This window comes from Anas acuta, chromosome Z (genome assembly GCF_963932015.1).
Source record: "Anas acuta chromosome Z, bAnaAcu1.1, whole genome shotgun sequence".
Taxonomy (NCBI): Eukaryota; Metazoa; Chordata; class Aves; order Anseriformes; family Anatidae; genus Anas; species Anas acuta.
Genome location: NC_089017.1, coordinates 59,818,839 through 59,834,604, shown reverse-complemented (window position 1 = coordinate 59,834,604; position 15,766 = coordinate 59,818,839). Strand labels below are relative to the sequence as shown.

The 15,766-nt window shown below is 39.2% G+C and overlaps 1 protein-coding gene across 3 annotated transcripts in view; it reads left to right on the top strand.

Annotated features, from left to right (window-relative positions):
- The window catches only part of SRFBP1 (serum response factor binding protein 1), a 76,918-nt gene that overhangs the window by 46,430 nt on the left and 14,722 nt on the right, over positions 1-15,766 (top strand). For 2 of the 3 annotated variants that reach the window (XM_068666612.1, XM_068666613.1), the window contains exon 4: positions 5,664-5,735. The exons of the other annotated variant lie outside the window; for it this stretch is intronic. In XM_068666612.1, the coding sequence (XP_068522713.1) occupies positions 5,664-5,735 (72 nt within the window). The remainder of the gene's footprint in view (positions 1-5,663; positions 5,736-15,766) is intronic. 3 annotated transcript variants of the gene reach the window in all.

The window sequence follows — 15,766 nt, the reverse complement described above, 5'->3', positions numbered from 1 at the left end:
TAATAGAGAAATTTCATTGCACTTAATTACTCAAAAGGGATCTTGGGAAGTGACTTGGTAATAGTTTGTCAGTTCTGGCTGGCAGGTGGCTACCTACCCAGAAGTGCTTTAATTCTGGTCTTTTGGAAAAATTACATAGAAATTTTATAATAACGTAAATATCTCAGTGTAGCATTGATCTTTTTAATAAATTTATTAATAAGCTTAAGCCACACTTAACTAGACAATATTAAATTTTTACTTACCAGCTCAAATTTTCTGTCCTACTGTTCTGCTATGAATATTATCCAAATTCCCTTCTTTTCCCACTTCTTTTCCCATACTATACACGTTGGTTTCAAATCTGATAAAATGGGGGTGAGGAGGATGAGTTTTGGAGGTGGGTTTGTTTTGGGTTTTGTTTTGTTTTTATTTTTAGACAGGCAGAGTTTCATTAATTTTGTTATGATGATCCACTAATGAGACTTAGCAACTCATATGTATAAATATATATATATATATATATATACATATGTAATGTATGTATATTTAGTTCACAGTTGCTGGCCAAGTATTTGCATTTTCTCAACTGTCAGGAATAAAAAATGGCTTAAGTTAGTGTCACTTTTTCTTCACAATCACCTATTAGAGTATTGCATTTATTGATAACAGGCCTTCACAGTTGAAACAAACCTGTACTCTTACCATGGATTTATGAAGAACATGTAACCTTTTAGGTAAACCACTGTTGATTCACTCTTTGGAATATATTCTACTATGTAGTAGAGTATATATGGTGAGTATATATATACTCACTATACTGTGAGCATATAATCTGTTTTTGTGTAAGTGCTTCACAATGGTGGTATTTTCAGAGTCAAAGGATACTTTTGCTCTGAATGGCTGAAATACAGGACATTTAGAGGCTTAGAAAAGATGACAAACTGTTCGTGACAGGAAACCATGCAGTCATTAGACTGTAGTCATTAGTCATTAGATACAGTCATTAGTCATAGAAAAAAAGGATCTGATAACCTATACTGAAATAAATGTATTTTCTACTAAAGGACCTAAAAAATGGCAGGGGACAACAAAATGAGACTAAATGCAAAAGAAAAAGGTAATAAACTTAGTTTATGAGAAGGTAGCCGCAAATACCCATGCAAGGGATAATATGTTAAAAGATCTGAGTGCAGTAATGGGTAAGAAACAAACTGTTTCAAGGGTAAAAAAAATGTTAATGTTTTAAAAGATCTGAGTGCAGTAGTAGGCAACAAACTACAGGGGAGTTTTCAACAGAAATATTTGATACTAGGTGCGAGTCTTGTGTTAGATACTTGTATATACCCTGAATCACTTACTTACTTCTTTTTAAAGAAATTTTCTCATTGTAAGAAAAAATCATTGTATAAAGATGGGTACATATGGTGAAATTTCATAAGGAAAGGCTTAAGACTTGAACAGTTAAGAACGTATGAAAACATGGTGATAAAAATGACAGAATTGATAAAGGTAAAAGGAAAATACTAGTCAAAACAAAATTGAGGTCGCGTACTAGGTATGGTTTTTAACAGAGTGAGGACTTAAACTCCTAAATTGCTTCCACAGGCCACTACTGGCAACTTTTTCTTCTGAGTCATCTAAAATTGCCTTAGACAGCATAGCCGGGAATACATTTTATGTGAATAATCTTGCATTTCTGAGATGTGTCAAAATCTCATCCGACAGGTTTTTTTGTCTTTCCTGTCTTCTGAAGGCTATTCAAGAAATTACATTACCATTCCCTTTATGTTAAAATGTGTATCTTCCTCAGTATCACCTGGATAAAGTGTAATCTGAGCAACCATGACCAGTGTTGGTATGACATTGAATTTTCAGATGCCATTTATGCTTTGCATACTTCTGTGCGATATAGCTTTGTTTTTCTATGCAAGACAGTTACAGCTTATTTAAATAAACTTCATCATTTATAGAAAAAAAAAAATGCTGTTCTAAATTTCCATGGGTGGTGGAGTGAAATCTCTGCCTGCGGTACTGGCCGTGGAGCTGAGGGGCTGCGCGAGGCTGTCTGGCTGCATGCTGTGTTGTCCCATCTGCACGTTTCACAGCCCAGCCTTTCACTGCCTTGGCCATCCCTGTTTCCATTCCGATCTAACCTTTGCCCACCTGTTACTTCGTTTGTCCCCATTGCTATACCCACACCCAAATTTCAGGCGACTCCAGGTAGCCTTGGCTTTACGTGGTGTAGCTGGTGTGGCTACCCGGGTACTGCCAGCCGTACAAGATGTCCTCCCCTAAGGCTCCCCAGTACTCCTTAAGCTTTCTCTGGAGTTTGTCTGTTTTTCACGTAGCTCTCCCTTAAAGATCTGTAAAATCCAGCCGTATTGTCAGCTTCTTGCATTATCTGTCACATCCAGCAATTTTATTATGTCATGTCCAGTAGTTTTTCACATCCTGTTTATTCAGCTTAATCTTGGGCCAAGGCCTAGTCATCTGCCTGCAGCCTTAACAAGGTCCAACTGGCTGACAGGTCCATTTAGCCTGATTTCCCCCCAAAGTGCAGAGTAGCTGCTGGAGCAGCCAGCACGGCCTGGTGCAGGGACTCGGGCTGGTCCTGTGCTGCTGCTCGCTTGCTCCCTGCTCATCTCATCACTGTTGTCCCTGCCAGAGCTCTCAGCTCAGCCCAGGCACCAGGCAGGTGAGACAGTGCTGGTGTGCTTCCCATTGTGTGCACCAGCCTGCAGAGATCCCCACCTTGCTCATGTCCCTGTCTCTGAAAGGGTTTGTGGTAGTTGGTGAGGTAGGGACAGTTTGGAATCCGAACAAAATGATCTGTTCAGCTTGTCTCTAATCACCTATTATCTTCTTGGGGATGATCAAAACAAAAATCAGCTATTGGGATCACCATGTCCAACTCGCCTGCATGCTGGCTGCCCTTCCTCGTGTAGGAAAGAGGTGAAACCCATGAGTTATGACAGAAACTACTGACCTCTGGGTGTACAGCCAGCACCGTTCACAACAGCATCCTATCTGGCATCCACTGGTGTGCTGGTGGATGATGGTTATCAGTGCACAACGTAAAGGGCAGCAGGACCAGCATGACTGAGTACGGGCCAGCTACTAGAGTCAGACCACTATGTAAGCTGCCTGAGCCTACAACGGGAGCAGATGAGGGTCTCCACCTCAGCCACAGAAGCAAGAAATAGCATGTGTCCCAACAGCCAGCTGCAGAGAGGAGACAGGGACAGCGCGTGTCCTGCGCACGGATACTGCTGAGACGGGGCGAGTGAGGGTGTCAGTGCATCACCCACCCTGCTGGTAGGGGCCAGCAGAGTGTCTGTATTTTTCCTGCACTGGTTGATGTAGGTTGATCCTACAGGTGCTGGTGTTTGCGAGGGGCTCCAAGGTGCACAGGGCTGGGCTCCAGCAGCAGGGCGGGAGGAATCTATGGGTCTCAGAGATGGGAGGCACTAGCCACTTGCAACAGCCCCTAATAGAAGTGATGGAAGCAGGTAGTAAATGCAAAGGTTCTCTCTGTGAGTTGGGAATTCTTCGGAAGTGTGCACCTCAAAGTTGAGAAGGCTGTGCTGGGAAAAACATCACGGTATTCTCTTCCTGTTCTCCTGTCTGCTGCTGACCATTAATAGAGGCAGAAGAAAGGTCTGTATAGCCCAGTAATTTCACTCATATGGCTACTTTCACAAAAATGAGGTATTGCTGAAGGGCATATAAATCTGAAATGCTTGTTCTGCCTTAAATCTAAGGAAAGTGAAGAAGATGTTTATAAATTCGGGCTTTTTAGGTTCACAGTCTCACTCTGTGTATTAAGCATTTCAGTAAAGCTCCATTCACGACCTCACATTCCAAACTTACTCCTGCTCCATCAATATGTGTGATTCTGCAACGTTAAGGTAGTGAAGATCATATAAATTACCTGTTCTTTTTTAATATAAAGAAACAGCTAAATTTAATGAACAGTACTGGGTTCCAGAGCTTCATGCATAGCTCCCAACCAACTATGTGACTGTAAGCATGTCACTTAACTACTGTGTCCTACTTTCACCATCTGTGAAACACTTTGGAAAGTCATGGAAAACTGAATCATAGGTCTTTTCCATCTCTAGATTCTATTAGGTCATGCAGTCTGTCCATCTGCCAGTGTAAGATTGTTTCCTATATTCACCAGTGTTTTTCCAGTCTGGATTCTGCATGCCAAATGATTGGGCTTCCACCGGTACCTCTGGGAGATGATTTTGCAGGCATCTAGGTCTCGTTGTCAGAAAGCTCTTCTGACATTCACAAAAACTGATTTCTTTTTTTTTAGTTTCTCCATTTTGTCCTGTTAGCTTATTCTTGCTATTATATGCCTACACATAGTTTTAAGACACGTATTTACACAGTATCTTAAAGACCTATGTAAGATGCAACTCTCGGATTTAATATACGGAAGGAACAACAATGTAAGATTTTGAAATTAATGGTATGACTGTCTAATTTCAGGAAGAACCAAGTACATGCACAGACTGCTCTAGAGCTGAGTTAGGAAGAGGATAAAATATGGAAATCTAACAATGGAGTGGGATGTTTAATGGAAATGTTAGAATATTTATCAAGGATGATAAATTAGGGTAATACAAGAAAGTAAGAAGTAGACATGAAAGTCTTTCCATAATCTTCTTTTAGAGGTGTAAACTATAATGTCTTGCAAAATTTGACTTACATTTGATTACATTTGATCTTGGCCAGTACATTAATTATTCTGACCTAATAGTTGCAGTAATTGCTTGAATGGGTTTTCAGTGTCTCTCTTGTCTTAATCTAAGCATAGTATTCAACTGCAGGGGCACACAATCATCTGGACATGCAGCACTTTGTCAAACTTTAATATTTTGCATATGCATCTCCAGTTTATTTTTTTTCTTCTTAATTGACCACAAGTGTTGTGATTTGCTGTAATTTAGACTTAAGGCATCTGCTTTCCTGGAGTTTCAGAAATTCAGTGTATGGATAATTTTCTTCAAGTGTTGAAGCCAGCAGCATATAGATACAATCTCGATCTTAATGATAGCTATCAGAATAACTAGTTATCTGTGTTATCTGTGAAATTTTTCAGAACTGTGAATGCGTAAAAGGTATTTGGGCTCAGCATAACAGTAGTTAATTCTTAAGTCTGGGAATGGAAATTGCATGTATATTACCTTCAGAAAAGAAGGATTTCTATTTTTTATAATTATTTTATTTTACTTTTCAACTTCAGTTTCATCGTCTCAACCTTACATATACACATATGTTGGTCAGTTCTGATGTAACTTCAGAGTCTATGAGAATTGTGGAATTTCATAACCTTTCAAAGCTTTTATGAAGCACAATCAATACAGACAATTTCTAGAAATAAGATCACCATTCTACATACTTTGCTTTTGAAAATCTCCATTTCCCTTAGTAATATTAGATAGTCAGATATAAGTTTAAATTTATGTTTAAATTAATTGAAGTTTAAATTAATGTTTTTAAGTAAATGTAGTATTTACATAAACAACAACAAAAAGTCTGTATATAACAAACTGAATTTCTTCCTTTAGTTAATCAACAGGAGATGCTATAAAGTTATAATGTTTATGAGGAACATAAAACTTAGAAATGTTTAGTGAAGTCTAAAGAATATATATATCTTTCATCCACAGGAAATAAAGCCAGATCAAGTTACCAAACTTGCACTTGGGAAAGAAATTAACTTTGAAAGTGTCTGCAAAAAGGTAAGACTTGTTGGTCTTGGTTTTCTGCACCTTGTTCCGTGAGTGTGAGAGAGTATGCGAGCTCCTTAGGAAAAGGTGCGTATGTGGCTGGGTACCTGCATTTGCGTGCTGTCTTGTGTATGTTATATAAGGTTCTCCCTACAGGCCTTCCTTTTCTAAGGAAGTGTATCCACTAGGACACGTCTACAAAACACTATATAGTTGTTTAGCATGAGTAGCTTGTCATCAGGGCTGGCCAGCTAATCCCTAGTAACTAGAGTTGCATACCAGGAAGCATAGTAGTGTTCTTTCTGTCTTTATAAATAGATTTGTTATGTTTATGTAGTATATACACATGGATCAGTTAATGTAAATAATCAAAGCTTTTAACAACAGTTGCAAATAAGCTCTAAATACTTCTAGAGGCAGAGAGAAGCTTTGTTCACCCATGTGAACAAAACATTAGCCTGAAATAAAGGTGGGATATTAACACCAACATGGCTCATGAATTTCAATGCAGTGCTTCTCCTGAAACCCACTAATGATGGTATGTTACTAAATATTAACTAAAGAGCGTACCTGTAAGGGATGAAATGAAGGCACAGAAGTGTGCAGATGTTCTTTGTAATAAGTAGTTGAGGATGAGAGCAGGCATAACACTCTAAAAGAAAAGTGAAGAAGAGCAGAAATAAGTACCCTTCTAAAAGGTGCTGCAGAAATGATTATACATAGCAATTCTGAATCAAAAAATATCAGTAAATGAAACTGTGTATTTCCACCAGATTCTCCTAAATTCCTATGGGTGGTTTACTGAGGACTGGGAAGAGTCTGAAATCTACATCATGGACAGAAGTTTTCATGTAGAATTGAATCATTTCCTCTATAATGGCATCACTTGTTTGCAATATAACCGTACTATTTCAAAGCACAACCATGTGTAGTGCAGTTCATCCATCAGCATAAAGTGGAGCAGGATTTCACTGAAACAAAATAAAATTAGTATGCCAGAGAAGAGAAATCTCAGGGTGGATCTCATTAATTTATGTAAATACCCGAAGGGAGGGTGCAAGGAGAATGCAGCCAGGCTCTTGGTGGTTCCCAGTGCCAGGACAAGAGGCAGTGGACACAAACTGGATCATCAGAGGTTCTGCCTGAACATCAGGAAACACTTTTTGATATGCCAGTGACCGAGCTCTGGCACAGGTTGTCCACTTAGGCTCTAGAGTCTCTCACCTTGGAGATCTTCAGAAGCCACCTGGATGTGGTCCTGGGCACCTGCTTGGGGTGGCCCTGCTGGAGCAGGGGCAGGACCTGGTGCCTCCAGAGCTCTCTGTAAGCCTCAGCCCTTCTGTGACTGTGTGATATTATAGTACACTTCATATCATAGGAATTCAGTATTTTTGGAGCAGTGTTTGGATGGAAGTGTCTTATGTTTTTGCTTCTCTTAATGATGGAAGAGAGTCAGGAAAGGGCCACAGAGATAATGACAAGGAGCTAAAAGGCAGCATTCTTTTAAAGTTACTTGACCAAGATTTTCCATTCTGAATGTGAGCTACTTACTGGTTACTATGGTGTCAGAAATGGTGCAGATGTGAAAAGATTCATGATAGAGAGGACATGTGGAGAGGGACTTTAAAGAGGGTGCTAAAATTCAAACAATAAAACATTTTGTCATTTAATACTGTAGAAGATTCTCTGCCAAGAGTTCAAATGCATCAAGCTTGTGCTGATTGCATTCTCAAAAGGTGTAGAAGCCCCCAGATGAAATAAAAGAGTTTTAGAAGAGTTTACAGGTTTATAGTTGGAATTTTATTGTCTAAGAGGATAATTCCATTGCCAAGAATGTAAAAAGAGGTATTGTTAATCTTACTAATTTATTTTGTGTATTCATTGCTTTTCCTAGTATTTCCTCAGGTGTAAGCAGAGGGGAAAAGTGTAAGAGAAGTCTGTGAAATTGTCCTAGCCCTGAGTATACATATTCTTCCAAAATAATAGGATTCATGTTTTCATAGTCCTGGTTGACTGCTTTCTAAATGTATTTAAAATAGACTTTCATTTAGCAGGAATTGTTGAAAACAGATAATACAGGTGTCTTCATGGCATTGTTTTGGTTTTTAAGATCTTTTGTTATTTGTGTTACTTTCTGCAGCTGGTAATGTTTTGTGGTTGTGGGAAAGTCTGTTCGTCTTGTGCTTTGTAGAGAACAGGTCTCCTTTTTCAAAACAAGTGTTTGTATGGTTGCTGATGCTCTTTTAAACCTCTGGGGTGGCGGGGTTATCCTTAGCATTGCAGCACTGTTGATAAGTGGTAGCTTAGCCATCTTAACTTCACTGGTTGGCCATAGCATATCCCCAGCTAAAGAATGTATCCCTCGCATGCTTTAGCAGAAGTTAATTTTCCAATGTATTATTCCTTCTTTTCCCACAGTTAGTTAGAAATAATAAAATTTGGGGAAAAAAATCTATATCAATATTCTGTAGGTCACATGAAATGTCGAACACACTGTTTACCTTTTCATTAACTCGAATTTCGAAATATTTGAAGCAAAACATCCTGTGGCTGTTTTCATTTTCCGAATAGGTTTGTTTTCATTGATAAAAGGCAATCTGCTTTTAATTCACTGTGGAATGCTGAATATTAGTTTTGCATAGTGGACGTGTAGTCAAGATACTTGTTTCATTCCTTCTGCCCACTGAGATTTTATGTTCTATTACTATGTTTTCCCATATATTTTTCAGAATAAGATAAGCATACTTTTCTATTTAGAAAGAGTTTACATAGATTTCAGTGAAGTACAATAAAATTGTGCCATTTAGCAAGTGACACTGTAACTGCAGTTTTTATGATTTAGCTGTCAAGATTGTTATACTGATGGTTCCTGATAAGCGAATCAAAATTATAGTTGAGGAGTGAGTTGGCAATTCACCAGCCACATGACACTAGACTTTTTCTGTTTTACATTAATAAAAATGTCATAGGGCTGGCCATGTTAATGTAAGACAGGAAGCAGTGGGTGAGCAGTCATTTGTGCACCTCTGATGAAACTTTCAAAGCCCATTTTTAATATTGCTGCAGCTGGCACCATTACTGTTAACAGGTGATAAAGTCTGTTGTAAAGATTGTAATAAATGTTGCCATGTGACTTCAACTGTATATAGTTGGTGCTTAGATACAGCTGTTGAAAAATGAAAGCTATTTTCTAGGTTTTGAATGAGTTTTGTGCACTTTTTTTATGCAGTTGTGTACTGTCAGCAATGAATGTTTTTGCTAGTCATTAAAATTGAAAAACGTGCCAGTTCTGTTGTCTATTTTTTTTTTTTTCTTTTAACTTGCCTTCCAACTGGGATACATTTTGAACTGTTCTTTATAGCATGTGTCCCTGAACTGATATGGTAGGCTTGGTTTCTTAGTGGTGTGCTCCAGCACTCCAGAAGTATAAATCAAAAGCTAATCGTAAAAAAAGTTCTTCATTACAAGTAGGGAACTGATTTAGGAGCTAGCAAGGGCCATAACCATTATCTACTGTTAACATAGTTTCAAGGTAAGTTAGATAGGTTAAGATAGTCTGGATAGATAAGTTAATATGCAATCATATTTTTGTGGTATTAGAGACATCATCTGTGTTGTTTCTCCAAAAAAAGAGGACACTAATCCATCTATGAGCACCTTCATCGTAACTCCAGTTACTTTTGTTTCCCGTACTGATAACAGATACTAACTTCTTGTAGCACCTCACTTAGTTTTATTTCCAGTACAAACTTGGTATATAGAACATGAAAAAAAAAAAAATGCTGTGTTTTAAACAGTGAGAATTACAGAATCCTACAGCAGCATAATGGAACTCTCTTCTCCAGGCAAAGATCTGAAATGTCATACTGCCTTAAATCAAAATATTCTTATTTTTTCCTAAATAATCTACATGCTTCAAAATTCATTAACTTTCAGATTTTTAGGGGAAAACGTGAAATTGAAAATGCAAAGGACCTGATGAACTTTTCCTTTAGTAAAGAATAGAGCACCAGTATACATTACTATGGCAGCTTACACTGAGCACATGATTAGTATCTTAGTAGGCAGGTCAATCTGCAGATGATAAATGTATGTCCTCTGTTTTTTGCTCCTAGATACATAACATTAGTAACAGAGGTTTTCTTTTCTGCACTGAGCTCTCATGTGTGGTCCTTGGAACCACCTTTTCCTACTAAATCCTGTATTTTCACCTTCTCCTCCAGTCTTCTCATGTCTGAAGTATGCAGATGCTTGTCTGAAAAGAGGATTCTGTGCAGCAAACTTGAAGTTTATAATGATCACCAAAGCTTGGTGCCATGGCATATTCTTCTGCATCTCAGCATTACTGAAAAGCTTGCTGCAATTTCCAGGCGTGTTGAGAAATTTCTTCTAGTCCAGAAATGTAATCCATTACTAGGCCTTTAGAAGCTTTTTTGTTAATGTAAGGCCTGGTCAGCTTATTTTGGATTGCTTCGTGTTCAGCGACCAGCTTTGTCTTGTTTGGAATTTAGATGGAATTCTAAGGCTTTAGGAACAGGATCTCAGGCAGCTTATGCATGGCCATAGGCAGATACATGCCAGGATTTGACTGTGCAGCCTGGTGCACACTAAGATTTTTGAGAACAGCTGTACTTAGCATGTGATTTTGGAGGGATGACATTAGTGCTGTTTAGCTTTAGGTCTGTCAGTTTTTAATGGATGCTTAAAGGTTTTTATGCTACAGTTCTGGGGGTTATTTTGGGGGTGAGTGAAATTAATATCCATGGCTCATACAAATCTGGGATTTAAGAACTAGCTAAAATATTAACAACAATAATAAAAGATTTTCTGTAATTTATCAAATGAAAATACTGTTACGTCACACTTGAGAAGAGACTACTCCACCTACCAAGCTCCTCCATGAACTCACTGGATTGCAAGTGCAGGACTGAAGAAGTCGAGCAAGAAGAGTATGAGAACGAGATAGAAAGGTGTATGGGCAAAAAGAGCTGAAAGGAGCAAAGGATAAAGTTACAGGACTGATGGTGTATCACCATTATTTATTTCAAAGAAACCATTTACATCGCAATATTAAAATAGCAATTCTGAGATTCATATCCTTCTTTTTAAACTATTATTTGAACTTCTTAAATTCACAACTCTATCATCAACAAGCAAAAAAAAAAAAAAGAGCAAGGATAGGGTAGTCACAGAGCTTGTGTTGCTTTAAGTCGTTCTTCATATATTTACAATGAAAATGCATTTCACACCAATAGTTTGTTAAAAGCATTTTGTGAAAGGATGCCAACTTTGAGGCATTTGAGTATCACACTCAGTAAGCAATTATTTGGAGCATCAGGTTCCCCAGAGTATAGCACTAACTGGAAGTCTTAGGTCAGAAGACATGAACAAGACATGGTTACACAAACATAGTATTTACTCTTACGAATAAACTTGTTTTTTAAAAATGTAAATTTATTAAGGAAATTTTATATTTGATACTTCTAGTACTTTTTAATTTTATAATGGGGAAGGAAAGGAAGATGGCGTTTTTGAATCACACAATTTTGATTAAACAGCGGCATCCAAGGAGAAATGCTGGTATCTGTATTTTCTAACTTTGAAAACCATAATGGTTTCTATTTTAGTTGACGTTCCTAAATGTACACTTTGTGATTCTGGCTTTACTTTATTTTGAAAATGTACTTTCTAATGGAAAATATATTAAAGAGAAAAAAAAAAAAAAAAAACACTCAGTATTCTCTGTGGATTTAATCTGAGGAAATACATTAAATCATAAAAGGAGCCTGATGCAAAGTCCCTTGCAGTTTAATTGAAGACTTTCCATTAACTTCAAAGGCTTTGGATCAAGCAGAGAATAGTTGTTGTCTTTCGTTTGGGCTTTGGGGGATTTTTCCACAATCCCCTGCCTTCCCTCCCTTCCAAGGCCCCCCTGAAGAATTCTCCTGGCTACAAAAACATTCTGATGAGGATAGATTCTATTATTGATATAAAACTTCTGTTTCTGTTGCTAGTACCTTTAGTAGTTATGTTGCAGCATAACTAGATAATTACTTATGTGGATTTTTAACATTCTTTGCTTATGAAAATATTTTTTTTGCAATCCATAGACCATAGGGAAAGAACTACTGTATGAATCAGTCTTTTGTGTAATAGTGGGGTTACAGTCCATCAGCTTTGTACAATACACGCACTTATCATTACGTCTTTGCACTGAGCTGTTTTGTGGCCTGATTTTAGAAATGTTGGGTAGAACAGCTGCTTTTCTTGTGGGGCCCATGATTTTTTTTAACCTAAATTCAGGTTGTTAATATTCTCCTTAAATTAGGAATTATGTATAGATACTCAGTGCATAATTATAATATGTTTATGATCTTTAATGATCGTCTGTCAGTACTCTTAATAATATCCATCTCCTTTTTCATTGTTTGTAACAATTATTGGGAACATTACTGTCAAAACAGATTTATGTGCCCAGATTTGTTACCCTTATTTAAATTTGCATCAGAATGAATATGTATTACCTTGTATGTACAATGATGTTTCCCTTCCCCAGCAGTGTTTATTATGAGAGTAGTAAAAAATACTTTTCACAGAATCCCCACATGATAAGACATCGTGTTGAGTTTCTTTCCTTTCAGTATGGAAGTAAAGACAATGATTTGCATATCAGACACTAGATATGCTTTTCTTTATGTAATGGTTGCATCTGTCAGCATGATACATGTTTTTGGAAACGTGTTGCATTGATTTTGTAGCACAATTTCCTGTAACACGGACTAATAGGATTGGATTAATGCTGGGAATCAGTGTTGCAGTGTTGGATTCCTTTTGTCTTGAGTATTTTGATTCTGTTTGAATGGAAGTTAAACTGAATGTATGAAACCACTGTTTCCTGCGAATTTTCCATGTCAAACACCAGATGTTAACTTTAACAGGAATGTCTGTGGTCTTTCTAACACTACTGGTGAAGTGAAGAATTTTGCATTCAGCGATGAATATCACATTCAGGCGTAAATACTTTCTCTGTGTGACTGATTGTTGGTTGGTTGGCTTTTTTTTTTTTTCCTGAAGGCTTCTCGTCTTCCAAAATTGATCATTTGAACTGTGAGCTGTTTAGCATGTCTTTTATACATATAAATAACATATGAGCATATGTGTATACATAAAAACAAAAGATACGCTAAGCTGCATGTGTATCCTTTGTGCAGTCCATGAAACTTTAGTCTAGAACCCATCACTACGGCTGCAACTGAAGTTCTATGTCAGAATAAAACGTATAAAAAGTATTAAGAAGTCTGTCAATTTTCTGACAAATCCTTCTCCATTCTTGGGCTGCCACCCGTGTGCCTCAGTATGGTCACTATTTGTGATCAAAGATTTAGGCAAGACTGAACTTAAAATCATCTTCAGCACCAGAGTAGCATATGCGGTGATCTCAGTTTAGTTACAGCCTGCATCTGTCCATCCTCGAAAGAATACTTTTAAAGTTCAGTGTTGAAATACACTACTAGCAGCTTTGACAGCTTTTCATGGGGGTAGCACATGTATCTCTGACATGAAAAGGCTGTCTCCTGTCAGGTTTTAAATCACTAAGCCAAGGATCTGTTAAAATGTATTCCTGTCCTTAGTTAAGCTCAATATCAAAATTGATGTCCTTTCTTTAGATTGGAATAAGTTCATTTCAACTATTTCAGCTTTCTGTCCACCAGAACCCCCAGGTCCTTCTCTGCAGGGCTGCTCTCAGTGAGTTCTCCCAGTCTGTGTTCGTGCCCAGGTGCAGCACCTTGCACCTGGACTTGTTGAACCTGTGTTGGGACCATGTCAATGGCTTTGCAGAATTCCAAGCAGATGACATTGGTTGATCATCCCTTGTTAACTGAGGCAGTCAGTCTATCATAGAAGGCCACCAGAGTGGTCAGGCACGACTTGTCCTTGGTGAAGCTGTGCTGGCTGTCTCAGATCACCTTGTCTTGCACGTGCCTTGTCATTGCTTCCAGGATGACCTGTTTCATGGTCTTCCCAGCCACAGAGGTGAGGCTCACCGGTCTGTAGTTCCCTGGGTCCTCCTTTCTACCCTTCTTAAAAATGGGAATAATGTTTCCCTTTTTTTGTCATCACATATTTAATGGATATCCTCCTCGAAGTCTTTAAGGTTATTAATGAAAGGTGCTGACTTTACAGGGATGATGGGGCAGTATGTACATGCATGAGAGTAGAACTGTGTTGTGAATAATTGTTTTTAGGATAATAGCATAAAAATGTAACAGGAAAACAGAAGCACTAAGAAGTCCTGAAAATGGAAGTTACAACTGCAATAAAAGTTTGGTACTAGTAATGTCCTACAACTTACACTTAGAATGATGATTGCAAATAGAAAACCATAAACTAGGTTATAGAAACTACAAATTTAAGACCACTAGTAATAGCGAGACATTTCAGTTACCTTTAATTCATCTATTTAATTCATTAGTTCTGGGTCTGGCAGGATCATAGAGCAGATCCTTCTGGAAACTACTAAGGCACATGGAAAAAAAGGAGGTGAAGGGTGACAGCCAACATGGATACACTAAGGGCAGATGGTGCCTGACAAATGTGGAGGCCTTCTCTGACAGGGTTACAGCATTGGTGGGTAGGGGAACAGCAGGTTACGTCACCTACCTCAACCTGTGCAAAGCATTTGACACAGTGCCACATTATATCCTTGTCTCTAGATTGGAGAGACATGGATTTGATGGATGGACCACTTGGTGGGTAAGGAATTGGCTGGATGGTTGCACTCAGAGAGCTGCAGTCAACAGCTCAATGTCCAAGTGGAGATCAGTGACGAGTGGTGTTCCTCAGCAGCTGGTATTAGGACGGGCACTGCTGAACATCTTTGTCAGTGGCATGGACAGTGGGATTGAGTGCACCCGCAGCAGGTTTGCCAAAGACACCGAGCTGTGTGCTGTGGTTGACGTGCTGGCAGGAAGGGATGCCATCCAGAGAGACGTGGATGAGAAGTGGGCCTGGGTGAACCTCATGAAGTTGAACAAGGCTGAGCACAAGGTCCTGCACCTGGGTCAAGGCAGTCCTAAGCACAGATACAGGCTGGGCAGAGAATGGATTGAGAGCAGCCCAGAGGAGAAGGGCCTGGGCATGAAGGTGGATGAGGAGCTTGACAGGAGCTGTCAATGTGTGCTTGCAGCCCAGAAAGCCAACTGTGCCCTGGGCTGCACCAAAAAGCAGAGTGGCCAGCAGGGTGAGGGCGGGGATTCTCCTCCTCTGCTCTGCTCTTGTGAGACCCCACCTGGAGCACAATGTTCAGCTCTGGGGCCCCAGCACGAGAAGGATATGGGCATGTTGAAGTGAGTCCAGAGGACGGCCATGAAGATCATCAAAGGCCTGGAGCACCTCTCCTACAAATAAAGGCTGAGTGAGCTATGATTGTCCAGCCTGAAGAAGAGAAGATTCCAGGGAGACCTTATACTGGCCTTCCAGTACCTAAAGGGGGCCTACAGGAAAGCTGGGGAGAGACTCTTTGTCAGGAAGTGTGATGATAGGACAAAGAAGAACAGCTTTAAACTTAAAAAGCATAGATTTGTATTAGATATTAGGAAGAAATTCTTCACCCAGAGGGTGGTGAGGCCCTGGCACAGGCTGCCCAGAGAAGCTGTGGATGCCCCATCCCTGGAGGTGTTCAAGGCCAGGCTGGATGGGGCCTTGGGCAACCTGGGCTGGCAGGAGGTGTCCCTGCCCATGGCAGAGGGGCTGGAACAATACGGTCTTCTAGGTCCCTTTCAGCCCAAACCAATCTGTGATTCTGTCATAGAGATCATAGAATGGCTTGGGTTGGAAGGGGCCTCCTTCCAGTATGATTTGGTTACTAAAGACAGTCTCTAAATTGCATCCTTTATGTAGCCATAGGGAAGGTAATAATTTTTTCAACTTCATCCACATGAAGGGGCAGGGAGGAGGATGCGTTCCACCAGATGAGGAAGCCCTGTCTGGCCGTCAGTCTGTTCTAAACACTGGCACCCACCGATCAATTTCAACTGAGATTA